Raw genomic sequence first — 25769 nt, 5'->3', positions numbered from 1 at the left:
CCAGTATGTCTAATAGTTTTTGGTAGTCTTCAATATGGAGTAGGCTCTTACCACGGTGTCTTGGTCATAGATCTCGATGACTATAATTGGGGGATCGTCTCGCATTTCATTGGCTTCTCCGTAGAGTTCTACGTTGTCAAATACCAGTAACTGGTCCCATGTTGGGCAGAGCGTCTCATTGAGCACCTGAGGTGGAAACGCATTAGGATGAGGATGTGGCACATGGATTAACAACCTCTGTCCTCTCCACCCAAGGTAAGTAGATGTGAACAGGTTTAGAGAACTTCAAAATAGAAGTGGCGAAGAACAAGTCTGGACTCACCTCTGTGCACTGGCTCTGAGTGTTGAAGAAGACTCGGGCAAAAGGGTCAGAGAGCCCACTACTATCTGCAGCAAACAAACTACGGGCCTGGTACATGTGGGCCCTCAACTGGAACACCTGCTTCTCTGGAAGACAAGCAGAAGAAAACGAGACAGGTATGGAGAGAGATATTGGGACATGGGTGATCATAGAGAAGAGGAAGACCTAAAGTAACCTCATGCTACCTTCAAACACTACCATCCATTACCAGGAGTCCCATCCCTTCCTATAACCTATTGGAGAGAAGTTAGTATGACCCTCAGGTTGGTTTCCTCAACCTTCATCTGTACCTGAAAAGGTAGAGAACCCATTGTCTTACATCACCCAAGGTGAAGAGGGTTGGGAAAACTAAACTGGGGCTTTCTCTTTCCTGCAGTGACCATGTAGGCTACCTGTACATAAATTACCAAGGATTAAGAGATCTTTTACCCACTGAACTACTGCTCGTAATAGTAGCTCTTGGTACTAGTGCTTACTTGTGTAGCTGAGGCTGATTGGTGGGAAGCATTGTAATCCCGGTCCCTTGACCGCTTTAATCTCCTCAAATCCACACGGGAGACCACATAAGAAGTCTTTCCTCTGTTTGTTGAGCCCTAGCCACATATAGACTTCCATCTTGGCCTGTACCGTCCAACCTGCTGGGCCAAAGCCTCGTTTACCGGGCAACTAAATGGATGGAAGACACAAAATCATACCAACTAAGAAACCTCTAGAAGAATCATAGCTCATCTTGATGGCATCACTAACCTTGAGGAAGACACACTTGACTTTCCCACAATCCTTTCCAGTCTCCTCGTCCACAATGGAGTACAGGATGTCTTTAGAAGGAATGCGGGCGTAGGCAATGCGTTTGTTATTGCTTAGCATCCATATGAAGACGTCGGGGATACTGTGCTGGGGCTGTGGGGGGAGGGAGACAAGCAAGTTCTATCAAAAACCATCAACGAAGGAGTCGCTTGTACATAAACATAGACTGCCCCATGAAATATACCACAAAGGGATGGGCCATGGTGAGGTTTTCTAAGCAGAGGTCAAAAGTCCTCATGAATGAGGATTCTAAAGTTAGGAGATACAATTAGGGAAAATCCAAAACAGTGGCCCACTCTTGGTCTATAGTCTTTAGGAGACAACTTCTTCAGTTTCCATGCCTCCTTCCTTTTTGAGGAACACATTAATATTGAGTGTTCCCCACTTTTTTGGCAATACTGTGGAATGTGTATCAGGAGTAGGTCCATGGTGGGTTAGGGAGACGAGGAAAACCTTTGCTAGAACTTCCCTATTTACAAGGCCCCAAGGCGAGAGTTGTATCTTAAGGCGACTTGAGTAACTTTGAAGTGTATAAGTTGCACCATTCATTGTCCATGTACATCTATAATATCCCACCTCATCTGCCAGGAACCGCAGCTTGTGTAAGAAGTTCTGGACCAATTTCAGCTTATCCTTCACAGTGTTTTTCTTCACCTGGGACCTCATGGTCTTGGCCTGTGTCCCCATGTTTTCCTTCAAGCATAAACATAAGTGTTAGGACCCAGCAAGAGTTAAAGAGAACCTGTGAGGGAGAAACCATGTATGTCTGGTTACCAGTTCTCGCATGCAAGATTTCAGCCTCTCCCGGTCAAGTCTGGTCCGACCATTCTGGTTCTGGTCCTTGTTAGCCAAGGTGACAAATCGGCTAGAATTAAATAATACATGGTGTAAAACACAGGTACGAAGATCATTTCCTCAAAGTCAATGTTTAACTTTTTATAGTCAAAATTTTAGTTCTGTACAAAAAAAACAACCTGAAACGAGAGGTTACTGTAGTGTCATCAATTCCAGGTAGGGTTTGTCTGCTCACATATTGAGTAGAAGAACATGACCACGGTTCAAGACAACTTGAAGACCAAGTCCAACCACATTGTTGGGTATAAGTATGGAACAATTGTCCACAAGCAGAATCCTAGGGTCCAATAGGCTCACAATGTCTCAACTCAGACACTATGGAGCTCTTGAAAGAGGAGAAGGCCACCATTATGATCTAATTTCAATTCCTAATGGGAGTTGAGACTCTACAAGGAACTCGGACTAGGATGAGTGGTAGATGGCCTTGGCTGGTCCTACTACTGACTAGAAGGCCTTTATATTCTCAATGATTCCATCTTCAAATGAGAAGCACCGTAGTCATAAAAATTGAGGAGCATCCACATCACAGTCATTGTGGAGCAACACAGTCATAGACATTGAGGAGCATCCTGGTCATAGACATTGAGGAGCACCACAGTCATAGACATTGAGGAGCATCCTGGTCATAGACATTGAGGAGCATCCTGGTCATAGACATTGAGGAGCACCACAGTCATAGACATTGAGGAGCACCAAAGTCATAGACATTGAGGAGCATCCTGGTCATAGACATTGAGGAGCACCACAGTCATAGACATTGAGGAGCTCCATAGTCATAGACATTGAGGAGCACCAAAGTCATAGACATTGAGGAGCATCCTGGTCATAGACATTGAGGAGCACCACAGTCATAGACATTGAGGAGCATCCTGGTCATAGACATTGAGGAGCACCACAGTCATAGACATTGAGGAGCATCACAGTCATAGACATTGAGGAGCTCCATAGTCATAGACATTGAGGAGCACCAAAGTCATAGACATTGAGGAGCATCCTGGTCATAGACATTGAGGAGCACCACAGTCATAGACATTGAGGAGCATCCTGGTCATAGACATTGAGGAGCATCCTGGTCATAGACATTGAGGAGCATCACAGTCATAGACATTGAGGAGCACCATAGTCATAGACATTGAGGAGCATCCTGGTCATAGACATTGAGGAGCTCCATAGTCATAGACATTGAGGAGCATCACAGTCATAGACATTGAGGAGCATCATAGTCATAGACATTGAGGAGCATCACAGTCATAGACATTGAGGAGCATCCTGGTCATAGACATTGAGGAGCACCATAGTCATAGACATTGAGGAGCATCCTGGTCATAGACATTGAGGAGCACCACAGTCATAGACATTGAGGAGCACCACAGTCATAGACATTGAGGAGCATTCTGGTCATAGACATTGAGGAGCACCAAAGTCATAGACATTGAGGAGCATCACAGTCATAGACATTGAGGAGCATCACAGTCATAGACATTGAGGAGCACCAAAGTCATAGACATTGAGGAGCATCCTGGTCATAGACATTGAGGAGCATCACAGTCATAGACATTGAGGAGCACCAAAGTCATAGACATTGAGAAGCATCCTGGTCATAGACATTGAGGAGCATCACAGTCATAGACATTGAGGAGCATCCTGGTCATAGACATTGAGGAGCATCCTGGTCATAGACATTGAGGAGCATCCTGGTCATAGACATTGAGGAGCACCACAGTCATAGACATTGAGGAGCACCACAGTCATAGACATTGAGGAGCATCCTGGTCATAGACATTGAGGAGCACCAAAGTCATAGACATTGAGGAGCATCACAGTCATAGACATTGAGGAGCATCACAGTCATAGACATTGAGGAGCACCAAAGTCATAGACATTGAGGAGCATCCTGGTCATAGACATTGAGGAGCATCACAGTCATAGACATTGAGGAGCATCACAGCCATAGACATTGAGGAGCACCATAGTCATGAAGGTCCACGACTAATACTTCTAGTGCTGACCCCTTTGATGACTTGGTCTTTGACTAGGACACTGATTCAGCCCCAGCTTTATGATCAACTTCTGAGAAAGGAAATCAGGGGGATTCTGAAGGAGATATATAAAGCATCACCAGGTCCTCTCGTTTCCTCCCCCACTCTAAAGACCTCCTGATAGGGGATGTATATTGTGAGCCCTATATGGGACAGTGACTGGCCATGTCTGTACAGTGCTGCGGAATATGATGGCGCTATATAAGTAAGTATACTAAATAAATAAAGGAAGTCTCTAACGTTTGACATTTAAGTTGTGATGAAGGATCCCGTGTATAACCAATGTGTACAAATAGAGATGTCATCCATCTACATAGAGACAAACCACCTGGAGCCGCCGCGGTGGGTTAGAGGGTGACCATCGATGCCTCGCTATATGGCTGTCTCATTGTGCTGGACTCTTATTACTCTCATTCTTAGCAGTGATTATGACAATAAATCTGTCCTCGGCGGTATCGCTGTAAGACGCGGCTGCGCGCTCGGATACGTGAATTATTAATGGCGGCTCCTCCGGCTCTCATTGGCTCTTGTATACTCATTTCACGCGTCCTGGACCCATTTACCAGGTGCAGCTTATAGAACGTTTCATCTTGTAATTCCCTTCTAAAAGATGGCCGGAGGTCCTGAAGTCCTTCCAAAGATCCTCAGAAGAAGCTGAAGTATATCTGAATAACCTTCGGAGGGCAGCGCAGGAGGCTCAGGATAGAATCCATAAAGATGTCTAATTTGTAGGTACACTACCCAAAAGTAGCCCCTGAGACACTATTTTTTTTATATATAAGGATAGAGGAAGCGGATTTATCCCCCCATGTGCCACGCCCCAGTGTCTAATCAGACCAGGCCTGTAATCATATAACTGCAGGACGGGTTTTACAACACTCTGGTGGCGGTATTATTTATGCTAGTGTGTGTTTGTCTTTGGGTGCCCTCCTCGTGGTACTGCCGGTGGTATATAGAAGGGAATAGTCCAGGATACTCTCTGTATGGGATCATATGGGATCCTGCCGACTATGACAGATATGTAAATGATGGGGTGTCCAGAACATGTGGGTGATGGGGTTGAGCCAATTTTGAGTTTCCAGGATCGTTTTTAAAATCCGATTTTTGATGATTTTCCAGCTGATCCTGACACCTCCTGTATACAGTATATATATATATATATACTTACAAGCAGCTACTACTCAGCTCCTCCAGGACTCCTCGCAGCCTCCTTTCTGGATATGGCTTCTCTGTCTTAATCATCTCATGGACATCATTCAAGCCTTCCTCCTGTAGGGGGCAGAATGGAGGAGTATATGTAACTGTATACAGGTCACACCAGATATATCATCCCCTGTATTTTCTAAGAATTTCGAGAACATTCCCAGCTCTATGTGCTCCTTACTCCTTACTTCTCCTCTCGGGGGTTCAGATAATGCCGCCATGTCTTCTGGATTATCCCGCTGCCCCCTGGAGGTTTCTGTAACAATTGCCCAGTGACGGTACGCGCAGTCACTGATACGTTACGGCTGCGCGGCCCTGCTGGGTGTTAGTGTTACCAATGACAAGGTCCCGTCATAGGATCGCCCAATGGAATCCACATGAGGGGGAGCCTGAGCCTGCGCAATATCTGGTGCAAGCGCTTTATTAACCCCTCATTCTATGGACACATTTACCCCAAATCCAATAGCCCCCGATGGCAAAAAACCGGACCATGGAAAGGAAGATTCAGATTTGGGCAAATGTGATGCCACAAGGCGGCAGCGGCGAGACCACGGCCAGGAGGGGTAGGACAGTCCTGCCACCTTATTCAGCTCTATGGCACTACCAGAGGTGGCGCTGTACTCGGACTATCTTTGGCAGTCCTATAGATTTCATTCATTCCTTGTTGTCCTCCTTGTGGTCTGGGGTCTGATTCATGTGAGGGGCCTGGGGTCATACAGGAAATGGTCTGGGGTCGGAAATTACTTGGAGACTGTTTTACGGTCTGAATTAGTTTTAGGGGTCTGGTCTTGGCTGTGAATTAATGTTAGGGTCCGGATGAGTAGATTGGTCTGGTCTGGATTATATAAGAGGTCCGGATGAATATATTGGTCTGGTCTGGATTATATAAGAGGTCCGGATGAGTAGATTGGTCTGGTCTGGATTATATAAGAGGTCCGGATGAGTATATTGGTCTGGTCTGGATTATATAAGAGGTCCGGATGAGTAGATTGGTCTGGTCTGGATTATATAAGAGGTCTGGATGAGTAGATTGGTCTGGTCTGGATTATATAAGAGGTCCGGATGAGTATATTGGTCTGGTCTGGATTACATATGAGGTCCGGAAGAGTAGATTGGTCTGGTCTGGATTATATAAGAGGTCCGGATGAATATATTGGTCTGGTCTGGATTATATAAGAGGTCTGGATGAGTAGATTGGTCTGGTCTGGATTATATCAGAGGTCCGGATGAGTAGATTGGTCTGGTCTGGATTATATCAGAGGTCCGGATGAGTAGATTGGTCTGGTCTGGATTATATAAGAGGTCTGGATGAGTAGATTGGTCTGGTCTGGATTATATAAGAGGTCTGGATGAGTAGATTGGTCTGGTCTGGATTATATAAGAGGTCTGGATGAGTATATTGGTCTGGTCTGGATTATATATGAGGTCCGGATGAGTAGATTGGTCTGGTCTGGATTATATAAGAGTCTTCTCTACTTTACCCCAAATAAATACTAAGAAATCTGACTGTAAAAAACCAACATCAGCTTGGACCTCCATCTGACCGCAGACCCACCTGACCACAGACCCACCTGACTGCAGACCCATCTGACCACTTACCCACCTGACCGCAGAACCAAGTGACCACAGACCCACCTGACCATAGCCCAACCTGACCACAGACCCACCTGTCTGCAGTATTCACTTGACCGCAGACCCACCTGACTGTAGACCCACCTGATGACAGGACCCACCTGACCTCAGACCCACCTGACTTCAGACACCCCTGACTGCAACACCCCTGTACCAGGTAATCTGCGAGTCCTCTACACATTAAATTATTAGATATTTGCTGTATCGGTAAATATGAGCATTCATAGAAGGAGAACGGATCCAAACCCAGTGTTGGGCCAAAGATATCCCGCACCTGCCACTAATGGTGGATCCAATACTGATCACAAACACTTCCTGAACTCCATCTGCTTGTCTCTTGCCTTCATGCCCATCTACCCCTGGGGTATCTACCCCCAGGGCTTATATCTACCCCCAGGGCTTATATCTACCCCCAGGGCTTTCCTTGTCTCCGGGCTACACTTGCTCGGCTTTGTCTCCCCTTCTCCCGCCTCTGACCAGCGCTCTCTGTATCAGGACTGACCAGTTTGTCTGCGATCTTGTCCATGATGTTGGCGTTGTAGAGTCTTCTCCTCTGGTCCTGCCACCAGCTCTTAATGTAGATACAAGGCTTCTTGTCAAAGTAGGGCAAGTGGAAGTAATTCCTGAAGGGAGAGGGAAGACACATGACATATGTAGAAGGTTTGCTGATTCCCATCCTAACATGGCTGGAGCCAGCAGATATGTCCACACACAATCCGCCCCATATATCACCTGTCTGTTATAAATGGCTTCATAGACGGAGTGCTGGAGACGGACTGCATCTCCCCGTCATCATCCGCCTCATCCTCACTGGAGTTCTGTAACAGTTCTGTCTCCTCCTCCACTCCATCACCTCCTTCCTTCTTCTTCCTGATACTTGGTCTTGTGGTCCCATCAACTTGGTTACCGTAGTTACCTACAAAGAGAACACATTGTAACTTACTAATTACTGAAGAGTTACATATAGCGGCATTCACAGTCCTACAACTGCAGAGCTGAAATCTCTCTGAGCGCAGCTCTGGAGTATAATACAGGATAAGTAATGTAATGTATGTACACAGTGACTGTACCAGCAGAATAGTGAGCGCAGCTCTGGAGTATAATACAGGATAAGTAATGTAATGTATGTACACAGTGACTGCACCAGCAGAATAGTGAGCGCAGCTCTGGAGTATAATACAGGATAAGTAATGTAATGTACGTACACAGTGACTGTACCAGCAGAATAGTGAGCGCAGCTCTGGAGTATAATACAGGATAAGTAATGTAATGTATGTACACAGTGACTGTACCAGCAGAATAGTGAGCGCAGCTCTGGAGTATAATACAGGAGAAGTAATGTAATGTATGTACACAGTGACTGTACCAGCAGAATAGTGAGCGCAGCTCTGGAGTATAATACAGGATAAGTAATGTAATGTATGTACACAGTGACTGTACCAGCAGAATAGTGAGCGCAGCTCTGGAGTATAATACAGGATATGTAATGTATGTACACAGTGACTGTACCAGCAGAATAGTGAGCGCAGCTCTGGAGTATAATACAGGATAAGTAATGTAATGTATGTACACAGTGACTGCACCAGCAGAATAGTGAGTGCAGCTCTGGAGTATAATACAGGATAAGTAATGTAATGTATGTACACAGTGACTGTACCAGCAGAATAGTGAGCGCAGCTCTGGAGTATAATACAGGATAAGTAATGTAATGTATGTACACAGTGACTGCACCAGCAGAATAGTGAGCGCAGCTCTGGAGTATAATACAGGATAAGTAATGTAATGTATGTACACAGTGACTGCACCAGCAGAATAGTGAGCGCAGCTCTGGAGTATAATACAGGTTAGGAACCTTAGTCAATACAGAATGTTGTACTTAATATACAAGCTTGTATGAGAAGGTCGGAAGTTTTGTTTAGAGATGATTATTTAGTAAAATTCCTGTAGATTCACCTATTGTAACTTCAAAGTTTATCGGCTTGTCCCCGCTCTTGCGATCGATCATAGTGGCTTCCAACAAAGCTCCAAAAAGAAAGAATTCCTCCATCTTTCCTGTGCAGTTCTGAGAGAATATCAGAAATAAATAAAACAGTTACACACCAGTCCCAAGTATTAGTAAATAGGACCAATGGATTAGGTTTATGGAATCACCTTTGGCAAGTAATAGGCAATTATTATAAGCTCTGGATCACTGGCTATGAGTTCTGGATCACTGGCTGACACGTCACACGGGTTTATCTATTCAGTGGTTTCTAACCTATGACTGTCGTTTAAAACTACAACTCCCAGCATGCTATGACTAAATACAAATTCTGTGCTAAAGAATATCTATCTATGTATCTATCTATCTATCTATCTATCTATCTATCTATCTATCTATCTATCTATCTATCTCCTATCTATCTATCTCCTATCGTATATTTCTCCAAATGCATGATACAGCTCTGTCTGCCTGCAGCCACCACTAGGGGGAGCTCTTGCGCTTGCTGCATACTGAATCTACACTGGACTCACTAATAACACAGTCTGCAGAGAGCCCCTCATCTCCCCCTAGTGGCGGCTGTAGTTAAGTCATAGCAGTCAGAATATCACTGCTTGGAAACCACTGATCTAGAGCGTAACTTTCCAGCAAGTCTTACATCAGGCACAGGGGGCGCTCCTTCCACCTGCACTTCTGTTGAACTGGTAAGCTCAGGAGAACTTGTGTCTAAAATCTCCACTGCAAGACTCAATAGTAAGCGAGCACGAAAGGAGACCCCCTCTCCGAGACCCTCGTTCAGGTCCTGGTGTTCGTCCATCAGTGTGTAATTCCGGGTAGAGCCGTACATGTTCACCCAGGCGGGGCCCAATGTTGGGAGGAAGCCTATGGAGGAAGGAGAATGGGATACTTTAGAATTCTATCAATCAATGCAGAGCGGAGTCCTCCTACCCGCTGGTCGTCTTATATGAGGTATAAGCTACACACGTCCACTAGAGGGAGACTCCACACTGACAGGAATCTTGTATCTGCAAGTTTCTAAGCCTTGCCATGGCATATTGCACATAGGGAGCCTATGTACAATGTGTACATTGCACTGGGGACCAGCAGATCCCAGGTTCAAATCCCCTTGTGAGACACGAAATGAATAAATAAAATAAAAAAAACATAAAAAGAATGTAAAAAACAAACAAAAAAAACAACATATCAAAAATGGGTACCAATAGAAAGCACAACTTATCCCACAAATAAAGAGCCCTGACATATCTCCATTAGATGTCAGAAACCAATATAAATCTGGTATCGCTGTAATCGTAATGACCCCCCGAACAAAGCGGCCAGGTCGTGTCTAATGCAGAGGGAATGTTGTAAAAACAAAATGCAAAAAATATTGATGGAATTGTGTGTTACTTCACATGGACCCCCCAAAAAATGTAAATAAAAGCTAATAAAACACTATAGGTACCCCAAAATGGTGGAAAATGAAACTATGACTAGTCCTGCAAAGAATAAGCCCTCACATAGTGATGTAGATGGAAAAACATAAAGGTTATGAATTTTGGAAGACGGGGGAAATTATGAAAAGGTCACCGAGTATTAACGTACAAACTATCTGGCGTCATTAAGGGGTTAATCTTAGGGGCTGAGTTATTTTTGTGTTTGTTCTCGGGTGTGAGTTAATCTTGGGATCCAGTCTAGGATAATCTTGAGGTTCGGTCTGGGTTCTGAGTTAATCTTGTGGTCCAGTTTGGTGTCTGGGTTAATCTTGGGGTCTGGTCTGGGGTCTGAGTTAATCGTTGGGTTCGGTTAATTCTGGGGTCTGGTCTGGGGTCTGGTCTGGGTTAATCATCAGGTCTGGTCTGTTGTCTGAGTTAATCTTGGGGTCCGAGTCTGGGGTCTGAGTTAATCTTGGTGTCTGGTCTGAGTTAATCTTGGGGTCTGGTTTGAAGTGTGAGTTAATCTTTGGGTGTGGTCTAGGGTTTTGGTTAATTTTGGGGTCTGGAATGGGTTAATTATCTGTCTGGTCTGATGACTGAGTTAATCTTGGGGTCCGGTCTGGGTTAATCTTGTGGTTCGGTCTGAGTTAATCTTGGGATCTGGTCTGGGGTCTGAGTTAATCTTGGGGTCCAGTCTGGGGTCTGGGTTAATCTTGGGGTTCGGTCTGGGGCCTGAGTTAATCTTGGGATCTGGTCTGGGGTCTGAGTTAATCTTGGGGTCCAGTCTGGGCTCTGAGTTAATCTTGTGGTCCAGTCTGGGGTCTGAGTTAATCTTGGGGTCCAGTCTGAGGTCTGAGTTAATCTTGGGGTCCAGTCTGAGGTCTGAGTTAATCTTGGGGTCCAGTCTGAGGTCTGAGTTAATCTTGGGGTCCAGTCTGAGGTCTGAGTTAATCTTGGGGTCCAGCCTATATTTTGCCTGCACCCTTCCATGGCTTTGGCTTTACCTTTGTCGCCCTCGTTGGATATTTTCCGCAGGTCTATGAAGTGGGTCCCGATGGCGACGTCGTTGACCTTGTCGGAGTCCCTGATCTGGATCTTCATTCGTTTGCACAGCGGTGGGAACATCTCTGTAAATATGATCTGCTCGTTCCACATGGGCTCGTAGCTGCTCTTCTGCACCGATGTCTTACCCTGCCGGGGGCAACAAGGACCACAAGACACAAAGGTTCTCAGAGCTTTCAAAATGTTGAGAAAAAAGGCCAAGAAATTGTGACATTTAGCCAGATTTATTTCCAAAGTTGGAAAAATGTTCTTGTTACCTCGGACCCATCTTATTGTTTTCTACGGCCTCTGTGTTATAGAATAGTCGGGGCAGTGACCCCCGAGACCGCCAGAGAGATCCAGAAACACTACTCCACAGCGGGGTCATCTCACTGGAGTCCAGAAATATGTACGGAAATATAGCAGGACACGTGTGATATAGTTATTAACCCACTGGACTCCAGGAATGTATTTATTAACCCACTAAAATCCAGGGATGTATTTATTAACCCATCGGATACCAGGGATATATTTATTAACCCATCGGATACCAGGGATGTATTTATTAACCCACTGGACACCAGGGATGTATTTATTAACCCATTGGATACCAGGGATGTATTTATTAACCCACTGGACACCAGGGATATGTTTATTAACCTACTGGATACCAGGGACATACTTATTAACCCATTGGACACCAGGGATATATTTATTAACCCGATGGACACCAGGGATATATTTATTAACCCATTGGACACCAGGGATATATTTATTAACCCATTGGACACCAGGGATATATTTATTAACCCATCGGATACCAGGGACATATTTATTGACCCACTGGACACCAGGGATATATTTATTAACCCATTGGAAACCAGGGATATATGTATTAACCCTTTGAACACCAGGGATATAGTTATTAACCCATCGGATACCAGGGACATATTTATTAACCCATCGGATACCAGGGATATATTTATTAACCCACTGGACACCAGGGATGTATTTATTAACCCATCGGATACCAGGGATGTATTTATTAACCCACTGGACACCAGGGATATGTTTATTAACCTACTGGATACCAGGGATATATTTATTAACCCGATGGACACCAGGGATATATTTATTAACCCGATGGACACCAGGGATATAGTTATTAACCCATCGGATACCAGGGACATATTTATTAACCCATTGGACTCCAGGGAGGTATTTATTGACCCACTGGACACCAGGGATATATTTATTAACCCATTGGAAACCAGGGATATATGTATTAACCCTTTGAACACCAGGGATATAGTTATTAACCCATCAGATACCAGGGACATATTTATTAACCCATCGGATACCAGGGATATATTTATTAACCCACTGGACACCAGGGATGTATTTGTTAACCCATTGGATACCAGGGATATATTTATTAACCCTTTTGATACCAGGGATATATTTATTAACCCTTTGGACACCAGGGATATATTTATTAACCCACTGGACTCCAGGGATGTATTTATTAACCCATTGGATACCAGGGATATATTTATTAACCCTTTTGATACCAGGGATATATTTATTAACCCTTTGGACACCAGGGATATATTTATTAACCCACTGGACTCCAGGGACATATTTATTAACCCACTGGTCACCAGGGACATATTTATTAACCCACTGGACACCAGGGAGGTATTTATTAACCCACTGGACACCAGGGACATGTTTATTAACCCGCTGGACACCAGCGATGTATTTATTAACCCACTGGTCACCAGGGATATAACTATGAAACCCGCCATATTACAAGGGATATTATGAAGCCCACTGGGGTTATATTAGTAAATACACCATACCACCATATTATGGGACCCACCGCGCCACCAGGGAATTGGACAGTGAATACGTGGGGGGAACATGATGTAGCCACAGAACAGTGGTAACCATGGCAGACCAGGTGTCAATATGGAAATCGAACAATCACTCTCTACCCTGCATTTCCACCTTCACAGTAAAGTCACACATGCGCCCCCTGCTGGAGGCTGTTATCCTATAGTTCGCACTTTCTCCACCAGGTGGCGCTCCTGCCTCGCTCCTAACATGCCCCATCCCCGGCATTAATAATGAGTGCGGGTGTTTTAGGCTCGGACACATTTAACTCTGCGTAGTTTAACTATCTGACAGCATAAAACCTCCTCATTAATCCCTCGCAGGGATACCAGGCGGCTTCATGAATTGCTAAAATGCTTCCAGTGCCGGAATTAATTTATAGCGAAAAAACAGGCTCAGCCGTCAACGCGTTCCAGCCAAATTTGCTTTATCGGTTCATTTAAGAACGAAGGTAGGTTGTGACATTATTAAGATTTGCGCAGTTGCCTGCCCTTAACTGTCGGCGCCGGCTACACGGGTAGGAAATAATTGCTTCTGTCAGTATCTGAGGAGTCGGCCTTATTAAAACCATTATTCTTCACTGTTCCTCCCGTTCATGTCGGAAAATGATGAAGGACGGGGAAGAAAATAGTAAAATATTCAGAAAAATGACACGGACTGGACAGTAAGGGGTTAAAGCAATTCTCCAGACTGATCCGTAATGACCCAGGCGGCGGCGGTACGAGGCTCACATCACTATATCACCTAAACTGAGTTTTTCTCTTCCCCCTGGAGGACTATGTACCACATGGTCAACAATTCATTCGAATGGACACCATGTAATACCATATTTGTCCAGTAGTGGCCGCTGTAGGGATAACATGCAGCCCTTCACAGGTTCCTCCAGCAATCAATGGATTTACCTACTTCCTAATAGTAATACACCCCACTAATAGACTTGAGTGCACCTCAACCCCCGACATCCTTCTGTACCTTTTGTCCTGCAAACATGACTTGCACATAGGGATCTACTAAGTCTTTGTTTTCCCCAATTAGAGCCTTCTTCACGTTGGCCATGATGCTGGTGTTCATTCGTGGTAGACCTTCGGCACGGTAAATTTTCACATAGAATCGAGCCCACTGGCGTTCTGGAGGAACTCCGTCTGGAAGGAGCAGATTCCTAGAAACGGTAGAAGTGACATTTCTGAGGTCAATGGCCACCATTAAAGAGACACTTACTGCAAACTGGTCAGTAATAACATAGATCAGTATGATCCTGAGAAAGCTGCTGGAACTGGAATATTCAATGTTGGGTCCGCACAAAGAATTTAGAGGTACGTATCAGAAGAATGAAGCTCTGACCGCTATAAATAGGCAATGTATCCCTGGTTATGTTCCTGTATCTCTGTAGTAAGATTGGTTATGTTCCTGTATCTCTGTAGTAAGATTGGTTATGTTCCTGTATCTCTGTAATAAGATTGGTTGTGTTCCTGTATCTCTGTAGTAAGATTGGTTATGTTCCTGTATCTCTGTAATAAGATTGGTTGTGTTCCTGTATCTCTGTAATAAGATTGGTTGTGTTCCTGTATCTATGTAGTAAGATTGGTTATGTTCCTGTATCTCTGTAGTAAGATTGGTTATGTTCCTGTATCTCTGTAGTAAGATTGGTTGTGTTCCTGTATCTATGTAGTAAGATTGGTTATGTTCCTGTATCTCTGTAATAAGATTGGTTGTGTTCCTGTATCTCTGTAATAAGATTGGTTGTGTTCCTGTATCTCTGTAGTAAGATTGGTTGTGTTCCTGTATCTATGTAGTAAGATTGGTTATGTTCCTGTATCTCTGTAGTAAGATTGGTTATGTTCCTGTATCTCTGTAGTAAGATTGGTTGTGTTCCTGTATCTCTGTAGTAAGATTGGTTATGTTCCTGTATCTATGTAGTAAGATTGGTTATGTTCCTGTATCTACTGTATGTAGTAAGATTGGTTATGTTCCTGTATCTATGTAGTAAGATTGGTTGTGTTCCTGTATCTATGTAGTAAGATTGGTTATGTTCCTGTATCTCTGTAGTAAGATTGGTTATGTTCCTGTATCTCTGTAGTAAGATTGGTTATGTTCCTGTATCTATGTAGTAAGATTTGTTATGTTCCTGTATCTATGTAGTAAGATTGGTTGTGTTCCTGTATCTCTGTAGTAAGATTGGTTGTGTTCCTGTATCTCTGTAGTAAGATTGGTTATGTTCCTGTATCTCTGTAGTAAGATTGGTTATGTTCCTGTATCTCTGTAGTAAGATTGGTTATGTTCCTGTATCTCTGTAATAAGATTGGTTATGTTCCTGTATCTATGTAGTAAGATTGGTTATGTTCCTGTATCTCTGTAATAAGATTGGTTATGTTCCTGTATCTATGTAGTAAGATTGGTTGTGTTCCTGTATCTCTGTAGTAAGATTGGTTATGTTCCTGTATCTCTGTAATAAGATTGGTTGTGTTCCTGTATCTATGTAGTAAGATTGGTTATGTTCCTGTATCTCTGTAATAAGATTGGTTGTGTTCCTGTATCTTTGTAATAAGATTGGTTGTGTTCCTGTATCTCTGTAGTAAGATTGGTTGTGTTCCTGTATCTCTGTAGTAAGATTGGTTGTGTTCCTGTATCTCTGTAGTAAGATTGGTTATGTTCCTGTATCTATGTAGTAAGATTGGTTATGTTCCTGTATCTACTGTATGTAGTAAGATTGGTTATGTTCCTGTATCTATGTAGTAAGATTGGTTGTGTTCCTGTATCTATGTAGTAAGATTGGTTATGTTCCTGTATCTCTGTAGTAAGATTGGTTATGTTCCTGTATCTATGTAGTAAGATTGGTTATGTTCCTGTATCTACTGTATGTAGTAAGATTGGTTATGTTCCTGTATCTATGTAGTAAGATTGGTTGTGTTCCTGTATCTATGTAGTAAAATTGGTTATGTTCCTGTATCTCTGTAGTAAGATTAGTTATGTTCCTGTATCTCTGTAGTAAGATTGGTTGTGTTCCTATATCTCTGTAGTAAGATTGGTTGTGTTCCTATATCTCTGTAGTAAGATTGGTTGTGTTCCTGTATCTCTGTAGTAAGCTGGGCTGCGTTCCTATATCTCTGTAGTAAGATTGGTTATGTTCCTGTATCTCTGTAGTAAGATTGGTTGTGTTCCTATATCTCTGTAGTAAGATTGGTTGTGTTCCTATATCTCTGTAATAAGCTTGGTTGTGTTCCCGTATCTATGTAGTAAGATTGGTTGTGTTCCTGTATCTCTGTAGTAAGATTAGTTGTGTTCCTGTATCTCTGTAGTAAGATTGGTTGTGTTCCTGTATCTCTGTAGTAAGATTGGTTGTGTTCCTGTATCTCTGTAGTAAGCTGGGTTGTGTTCCTGCATCTCTGTAGTAAGATTGGTTATGTTCCTGTATCTCTGTAGTAAGATTGGGGTAGTATTGGAGAGAAAGTTCATTCCTGCAACTTTCTTATGGGCTTTGTTCTCACAGTGTTCACTGTGTAGCCAAAATGACCTGTCCCCATATTCTATATTTCGGTAAAATTCAAGGGGTTTCAAATATATCTAGTTTTAGTTGCATTTTAACCCCAGGGTCTGATCGCTAATGCATTGCATTACAAACTACTTGCACTTATGTTACAGGTTACATAGAGCGGCCTGTAATAGAAGTAATGCCAGGACAAGCCTGGGAGCCTTCGATAGGTTACAGGCTGGAATGGCATCGGATCACTGCCCTGGATCTTGTTACAGGGCCGGTAATCCACCCCCAGTTGGGGGCACTGCTGGTATAATGGCTCCTTAGTCAGCTTTGGTCTTGGCTCCTGAGTGACCGCCATATACCTGACACTTAGTACGGTAGATGTTGGGAAAGGGTTAAACTCCTCTATTTCCCCCTCCCCATTATTACTTCTCCTGCGCTCACTTTCCCTTTGTACTCTGTAAAATAGAAGTCTGAAAAGATCTGCAACTTTCTGCCAACTTCTCCTTCTCCCTGTCAGAATTTATATAAAAGTCGCCGATTCAGTTGTTTCGGGAATCACAAATGTCATTTCTTGCTTTTCCTCCCCTTTGCCTGGGGACTGTACGTGCAGCGCGGCTCCCAGACGTCTTATAGGGAGGGCTTTGATGTTTGTCTATTAAAAGATCGAGTCTCTCCTGAATACACTGTTTCCATGTACAGCGGAGGAGTTCTGGATACGAATACTGAAAGTCTCAGGACTTAAAGAGGTACTCTTCTATAAAATCTTAGCCGGGGTCACTATATAGGACTCACCCCACCCCCTATTATGTTGTCTGTATAGTGATAAAGAGCGCAGGAGCTGCAATCACACCGTGGCCCATGTTGACTAGACACTGTTAAACAACTGATACGTTTCTCCTTTCTGACAGTGGAAGGCTGTGTGTCATAAATCTTCTCACATCAGTGCACCAGAGGGCAGGGGGAATAAATTTATGGTGCACAGACTGCCAGATATCAAAGGAAATCAGCCGTGCTGCAGTGAGGGTAACCTAAAATAATCTGGTCGGGGGTTGGTGTCTGAAGTTATTTAGGAGCTCTAGTCTGGGGTCTGGATTTATTTGAGGGTCTGATCTGGGATGTGAATTAAATTTGGGGTTTGGTTTAGGGTCTGAGTTAATTCTGAGGTCTGGGGTCTGAAATTTTTGGGGGCTCTCATCAGGTCTAACAAGCTTATTACTTGTTACACCGACCAATAGAGGATTCTTTTTAGGTCTTTCCACCCATATCTAGCTCTGACTCTCCTCATTTATCATCCTCCCCCCTCTCCTGGAGCTTCCGCCCATCCCGCACGGTCTACGCTCTACCTCCCGGTTATTTGGGAGCCTTTGGCCTTAATTAAAAGATAATAAATGAATGAAATCTCTTTTAATCTTCTGTGTCCTCAGGAGAACTCAATTATAAGAGCGACTGAATGTGACAGCGCCGTGTTATATCACCGCCCGGGGGACAATGATGGGGACTAGGTGAGTGCACAGGACTCCTCCTGTCCTGACCTGATTTCAAGGCTCTCGCTCATCATCAGACTCAGATATAGTGTCAGTCAGGAGGACGGAGAGACCTGCAGCGAGGACATTGTAAGATTATCACTGTATGTTACGCTATATTATATAGTCACCATCTGTGGGAGACCAAGGTAGTCTAAGCTCCACCCTCTCACAAGCTCCACCCTATTATATATGGAGGTAACCAGGAGGTAGTCTAAGCTCCACCCTCTCATATAAGCTCCACCCTATTATACATGGAGGTAACCAGGAGGTAGTCTAAGCTCCACCCTCTCACATAAACTCCACCCTATTATACATGGCAATAACCAGGAGGTAGTCTAAGCTCCACCCTCTCATATAAGCTCCACCCTATTATACATGGAGGTAACCAGGAGGTAGTCTAAGCTCCACCCTCTCATATAAGCTCCACCCTATTATACATGGAGGTAACCAGGAGGTAGTCTAAGCTCCACCCTCTCATATAAGCTCCACCCTATTATACATGGAGGTAACCAGGAGGTAGTCTAAGCTCCACCCTCTCATATAAGCTCCACCCTATTATACATGGAGGTAACCAGGAGGTAGTCTAAGCTCCACCCTCTCATATAAGCTCCACCCTATTATACATGGAGGTAACCAGGAGGTAGTCTAAGCTCCACCCTCTCATATAAGCTCCACCCTATTATACATGGAGGTAACCAGGAGGTAGTCTAAGCTCCACTCTCTCATATAAGTTCCACCCTATTATACATAGAGGCAACCAGAATTTACACTACACAGTCACCATTTGCAGGAGACCAAGGTAGTCTAAGCTCCACCCTCTCACCCAAGCTTCACCCTATTATACATGGAGATAACAAGGATTTACACTCTACGCTACATTACACAGTCCCCATCCGCAGGAGACCAAGGTAGTCTAAGCTCCACCCTCTTACTTAAGCTCCACCCTATTATACATGAAGGTAACCAGGAGGTAGCCTAAGCTCCACCCTCTCACATAAGCTCCACCCTATTATAAATGAGGTTACTAAGAGGTAGCCTAAGCTCCACCCTCTCACATAAGCTCCACCCTATTATAAATGAGGTTACCAAGAGGTAGCCTAAGCTCCACCCTCTCACATAAGCTCCACCCTATTATACTTAGAGGCAACCAGGATTTACACTACGCTACATTACACGGTCCCCTCTGCAGGAGACCAAGGTAGTCTAAGCTCCACCTTCTTACTTAAGCTCCACCCCATACATGGAGATCACCAGGAGGTAAAGGACCAGGTCTATATGTTTCAGCTTGATGTAGTCCATACTGACATACAGCCATTCTCTTATTTTTGGGAATATTACGGACAAGTAAATTGGGGTCACTCACCCCTCGATGTCATCCTCGTCGGTCTCATTCGATTTGTGGGGTGTCTTTATGTTGTCGCCTTTCCCCACCACAGCGATGTCACATTTGAGGTAACCTTTCACCCCGGCGGTGATGTCATCAGGGTCAGAGAGGATGGCCCATTTGTGGTAGAACTGGTGCTCTGCATAGAACAGTGGAAATGACTAGTGAATGACTGAAAATTAAAGGACAACTCTGCCCCCCTGACAATTCCCAATGGACATATACATACAATGCTGACTATCATCACAAACCCCCTTGGGCTGATATTTTACTGTATAGTTTGGGGTTTTATTCTCGGTTTGGACAGGAAGTTGAATTCAGGATTAAGATGACCAGGGAGCAGTGCATTGTGGGAGGTCAGGTGACATGACCTGCAGAGTGTTTACTATGGGTGTGGGTAAAGAAGAGGACAAATCTGAAAACGGGTATGTTTACAAAGTCACAAATTTTGATGTACCAGAAGTTATGTGCTCCCGGGCTCAGGACCTTGAGTGACTTCTCTATAGATTGGAAGGAAACTTAAAGGGACTCATCCCTGCCTTCTCCAGAACTGTACTTATACCTACCAGGCTGAGTATAGACCGTCCCCACGTCCAACTTAAAGGAGCCGACCAAGGTCCCGCTACGCAGCAGATTCTTAGAGTGGATGACCTGTGTGAACAAAGATCAATGGTATACAGAGAGAAAGAAACGGAGGCAGCAAAAATCACCCCCCTGGATCCTGGGCCCTGGCTGGGGTGCAAAGCACTGGGAGGGGTCTATATAGATCAGACCAGGGGTGTAGCTACAGTGGGTGCAGTGGTAGCAGTCGCAACTGGGCCCTGCACATAAAATATACAACTATTCCCAATGGCACAAGGTAAGGGCCCCGTTATGGATTCTTAGCTGGGGCCCAGGAGCTTCACCTCTATATCAGACTTTATTGAGAAGACCCAAATAGGAGATGGAACATCATGGAGAACCTAAAAAGTAGATGGGAGGTCCTGGAGGAGCCTAATAGGAGATGAGAGGTCCTGGAGGAGCCAAATAGGTGATGGAAGGTGCTGGAGGAGCCAAATAGGTGATGGAAGGTGCTGGAGGAGCCAAATAGGTGATGGAAGGTCCTGGAGGAGCCAAATTGGTGATGGAAGGTGCTGGAGGAGCCAAATAGGTGATGGAAGGTCCTGGAGGAGCCAAATAGGAGATGGGAGGTCCTGGAGGAGCCAAATAGGTGATGGAAGGTCCCGGAGGAGCCAAATAGGAGATGGGAGGTCCCGGAGGAGCCAAATAGGAGATGGGAGGTCCTGGAGGACCAAAATAGGAGATGGGAGGTCCTGGAGGACCCAAATAGGAGATGGGAGGTCCTGGAGGACCCAAATAGGAGATGGGAGGTCCTGGAGGAGCCAAATAGGAGATGGGAGGTCCTGAAGGAGCCAAATAGGAGATGGGAGGTCCTGGAGGAGCCAAATAGGAGATGGGAGGTCCTGGAGGATCCATATAGGAGATCGAACATCCTGGGGGACCCAAATAGGAGATGGGAGGTCCTGAAGGAGCCAAATAGGTGATGGAAGGTTCTGGAGGAGCCAAATAGGAGATGGGAGGTCCTGGAGGAGCCAAATAGGAGATGGGAGGTCCTGGAGGAACAGGAGCCATAACTGATGGCATGTCCTTATATGATGGTGTTACTCCACGTTTAGGACACTTTGTCCAATACTCCACCTATACAGATGACCCTCCCCACGGGGCTCAGCGGTGCCTCCTCCCTGCAGGCTCAGGGTATTACATTTGTTATATATTCTCATTTAGTGTCATGGTATATAGTCATGGCCTTCGGGGGAGACAGAGAGAGTCCTCGTACCGAGAATTTGGAGGCTGGTGAGGGGGGAAGAGGTATGAATGTGATCGCCACACAAGAAGAGAAGAACCAGCGACTTACCGACAGTTTGATTATTTTGTCGAACATCACGTCTGGAGGCACATGGAAGTCAAATACAAAGTACTGAGGGGAGAAGAGAGATATAACGTGAGCCGACACTGCCCAAAGATCAGCACAGTCCTCTCCTGAAATACTCTGTGCTGCTTCCACCCACTCCTCACCTCATTGTAATAGGGGCAGTTGGTTGACTCTTTCATAGATGTGTATTTCTTCTCTTCTCCAACTTCCACGCACACGACGGGATCCATGTTCAGCCCCACTAGCTGCCGCGCCTCGATCACCGTGATACTAACCTGTGGGGTAACAACACTAGATAAAACAGGAGGTGACAAACAACATGGCGGACAATGTCACCATCATGGCGTGATACCTGGAGCGCTGGCACTGGGGTCAGACTTACTTGGTAATCCATCGGTCTCCCGGCGCTCGGCTCCATTTTAATATCCGGTTTGGACCTTAATGGAACAAATAACTGGTCATTGTCAGTCATGGTGATGTAGATAGAGCAATATACCATGTAATATATGCTGGGGTTCATCGCTCACTGCACCCCGACATCTGCTCAGATACAATACAAGATGCCCCGAACACTGACACCCTAAAAGTAAGAGGAGTCAGCCATGGGGGTCTCATGACAAAATCCCCATCAAAGTTTCTTACATTCAGTGGCTAATACTTATTATTGTGCTGGGACTTCCTGCTGTGAGAGATGGAGGAAACACGATACAATAAGAATAGGTCATGATGGATCCAAGGATGATCATGTGACTCTACGACTAACTTTGGCCACCACGTCAAGGCACATTGGACCATTACAAGGGACACCATGCTACAGTGAAATTGGCAGGTGACATTACCTTTTATTGGAGACATTGGTAGTGACTGCTGTGACAGAGGCCAGAGATATGGTGTCGGGGTCCAATCCTCCCCCCAGTCGTATTGCTTTCCGGTCCAGATCTTCCGTCTCAAGGATGGCCGGTTCATCTGTAAAGACGTGCAGGGCACATCAGATGGAGCAAATGAGAACAAATAGACTCAACACTATACTGATATGCTTGATTTTATTTGTTCGTTGTATGCCGGTATCATGTAGGCACTGTGTGGCATCATTATTTAGAAATGTTTGGTGTGGGCATTGTATGGGAAAATGATCAATGAATAACAGTGCTTTGCATTACAGTATATGGCACCATTAGGTCACGACTGCACTGAAGTACAATGTAGGTAGGATACAATATTATTTGTGTGTATTGTTACATGATGACTGTATTAAAGTATAATACAGGCTCAATATGGCGCTACTATGTGTTCACTGTATTGCAGCATTATATAGGCATAATATGGCAGTGTTATGTTATTACTGTATTAAAGTACTATATAGCCACAATATGGGATTGTTATTTGGCAACCATATGGCACTATTTTGTGATCAATGTATCACAATAATCTGTAGACATAATACGGTACTGTTTGGGAACTATATGGTAGTGTTATGTGTTCATTCATTGTATTGAAGTGAGTCAATCCTTGTAACACTTTAGCATGTCTACCAGATTTTGTTATATTTTCACAGATTTGTGATGTGTTACATTAAAAAGTTCCGTATTTTCCTTTGGGGGCCCCACAATCTTGAACCCAATTTGGAGGGCAGCGAGGGCTGGGAACAAGAACACTGAGGTTATATCCAGAGAGGTGAAGAACAAGCAGAAACTAGGAGACATTCAAGCAGGTCTGGAGCACTGGATGTGGCCATGGACGGGGTCTCGCTACCTTGCTTCCTGCCGTCATCTTTGGGAGGTCGAGTCTTCCCGAGCTTCATGGCAGAGAAAACACCTTTACCAACTCTGTAGAGTGAGAGAGGAAGAATCAGACAATATCGATAGAAGGTTATTCCCACAGGGGGGCGCTGTATGTACTCCACACTGTTACCAGAACTGTCCATGCACCCAGAAGAGTGTGACGCAAAGCCAGTACTTAAAGGGATTGTAACCAGCAAATCAATATTAGGCACAAACTGTTCCAACTTCACAGAGGAACCCTAAATACCATTTTTTGATATTTTTGAACCCCCACCTTTCAAACAAAACTCTAAAAATTCTCCTGGAGAGGACTCTGACAACTACACGGCTTATAGAACATGGACAATGGAATCATCATACGTACTACACGGCTTGTCTAAGTACAGATGATGAAATAATTAGAATCAAGCTTGATTCCCTGCTCTAGGGCCCTGGAGAGGGCTGCAGCTCACCCACTTTCTTTCCTCCTTCGTTGACCCGATCTCCTTTGATAGACTTCTCACGAGCTTTGAGAAGGCCTGTGTTGGCTCTGGTCTTCAACGCCACTCCCTGTCGGAGTTTTATGCCCTTTTGGTCTCCCCTTCTCCGGACCACAGACCCTCTTTCCTCTCCAAATGGGAGGCTGATCTTAACCTCTCCTTTTCGGACGTGGACTGCTCCAGAATCTTGGAGCTTGCCCATAAGAGCTCAATGGCCTGTAAATACCAAGAGGCGGGCTACAAGATTCTTACCAGGTGGTACCATGTCCCTTCCCTTCTGCATAAATTTTTCCAGTCCGCCTCTCCCCTTTGTTGGCGGTGTGGTTCGGAGGAGGGGACTCTTCTCCATGTTTTCTGGGGTTGCCCGGTTCTGAGAGAGTTCTGGGATGGTGTCCATCGTGTAACGTCTCAGATTTTCCAGACTGATCTGCCCAATACCCCGGCCTGCTTCCTCCTTCATCTGTCTGGGTCCTCCCGCAAGGCCTACCGAAAGTCTGCAGTTCGACACCCGATTAATGCAGCTAGGGCTTGCATCCCGGCCTTGTGGAAATCCCCTAATTCCCCATCTCTTCGCCACTGGGTTCGCAAAGTGGAGGACCTCCAAGCCATGATGTTTTCGCCTATGATGTTTTCCTTAGGGCCTGGACCCCTTGGATCCTTTTCCAGGGCTCAGGTCAATACAGGGCCATAGTGGGCTGTGGGTTAGATTCTGGGGTAGGTGTGTTCCGGGACTCCCCCCCCCCCGCTTTTCCTATTCCCTTCTCCTCCCTGACGGCTTCCCCCCGTTTCTCTTCCCCCTCCCCCCCTCCCTAGCTTACCTCTTGTCCTCCCCCCCAGATGCTTTTCCCCCGCTTCTTTCTGTCCCTCTTCCGTCCTCTTTCATTTTTTACGTATTGACACTGTATCGGCCTCTCCTCCCCCGTATTGTTGGTTGTGGTGAGGTCCGGCCCTTGAATTTGACTGGCGACCCTCATCGTAATTGGGTCCCCCTTGTTTTGTTATATGATTGTTTATTTTGATATCTCTTATTCTCTCTCCTATGTGATCTTGTTTTCATAAATAAAGAATTTATAAAAAAAAATAAATAAATAAAAAATAAAGAATCAAGCTTGATAGTTTGCTGGGATTTCCTGCTGTGAGAGATGGAGATGAAGAGCTGCTTCATACACCAGTACAGGCTACATCTACCCATACATGTGAAATAACCGGCACCCAAATGCTTTATGAACTGAAATCTATTCCTCATAAAGCCATCATGGACATGCACATTCGCCGCAACATTTTTTTTTTTTTCCGGATGGCAAAGGTAAATAAACTGATGCCAAACCCATAGATATACATTGGACATGAGGAAACCTGCCATGACCCATCCTTCTTTCTGGCAATATCATACGGTATGTAAGGAGTGAGTTGGAAGAACTTCAAACACATGACTGAAATTGGCCAGCCGATGGATTTTACATAGTGAGTACAGAGAACTCTTAAAAAGGACTTTTTTCCACTTGCCCCAACTCCAATAGTTGGCCTTCCACTGATACCGACACAGTTGGAGTTGGAATTTTTTTTCTAGCCCCTTCTGTTGCCAAAAAATCATTGCTGTTAGTTTCAGCCCCGTTACACTCTCAGGTGGGCGGTCCTAGTCTGGATCAGAGAGTCAGGGACCGCCCACCTGGCTGTAGACAACTTAACTGAGCTGAAACTAACAGCAGTGATTGCTCCGGAACGGCGGGGGCTAGAGGAGAAATTCTAACTATGCCAGAATCAGTGAAGAGGATCCTATTGGAGGATGCAAAAAGTTGAAGTTGGTGGAGGAGGTGAAAGGTCCCCTTTAAGTTGCAGTTAAAATGAAAACTGTGCAAACCCCATCCTAAGAATACATAGTCCTGCAATAGTAGTAGTAGTAGTAGTAGTAGTAGTAGTAGTAGTAGTAGTAGTAGTAG

The 25769-nt window shown here is 44.7% G+C and overlaps 1 protein-coding gene across 6 annotated transcripts in view; it reads right to left on the bottom strand.

Moving 5' to 3' along the window:
* The window catches only part of OTOF (otoferlin), a 188936-nt gene that overhangs the window by 31841 nt on the left and 131326 nt on the right, over positions 1–25769 (bottom strand). For all 6 annotated transcript variants that reach the window (XM_075269335.1, XM_075269338.1, XM_075269340.1 and 3 more), the window contains exons 6-25: positions 23322–23395; positions 22409–22535; positions 21952–22006; positions 21713–21844; positions 21552–21614; positions 20203–20287; positions 19616–19775; positions 14221–14407; positions 11316–11502; positions 9537–9760; positions 8851–8959; positions 7630–7813; positions 7400–7520; positions 5231–5331; positions 1943–2033; positions 1745–1861; positions 1109–1261; positions 838–1027; positions 323–447; positions 52–186 (exon numbers count right to left, since the gene is read on the bottom strand). In XM_075269335.1, the coding sequence (XP_075125436.1) occupies positions 52–186; positions 323–447; positions 838–1027; positions 1109–1261; positions 1745–1861; positions 1943–2033; positions 5231–5331; positions 7400–7520; positions 7630–7813; positions 8851–8959; positions 9537–9760; positions 11316–11502; positions 14221–14407; positions 19616–19775; positions 20203–20287; positions 21552–21614; positions 21713–21844; positions 21952–22006; positions 22409–22535; positions 23322–23395 (2620 nt within the window). The remainder of the gene's footprint in view (positions 1–51; positions 187–322; positions 448–837; positions 1028–1108; positions 1262–1744; positions 1862–1942; positions 2034–5230; positions 5332–7399; positions 7521–7629; positions 7814–8850; positions 8960–9536; positions 9761–11315; positions 11503–14220; positions 14408–19615; positions 19776–20202; positions 20288–21551; positions 21615–21712; positions 21845–21951; positions 22007–22408; positions 22536–23321; positions 23396–25769) is intronic.

The sequence above is a fragment of the Leptodactylus fuscus genome, chromosome 3 (assembly GCF_031893055.1).
Source record: "Leptodactylus fuscus isolate aLepFus1 chromosome 3, aLepFus1.hap2, whole genome shotgun sequence".
In the NCBI taxonomy this organism is placed as follows: domain Eukaryota; kingdom Metazoa; phylum Chordata; class Amphibia; order Anura; family Leptodactylidae; genus Leptodactylus; species Leptodactylus fuscus.
Note: the sequence above shows the minus strand (reverse complement) of the source record. Positions and strands in the feature narration are given on the sequence as shown.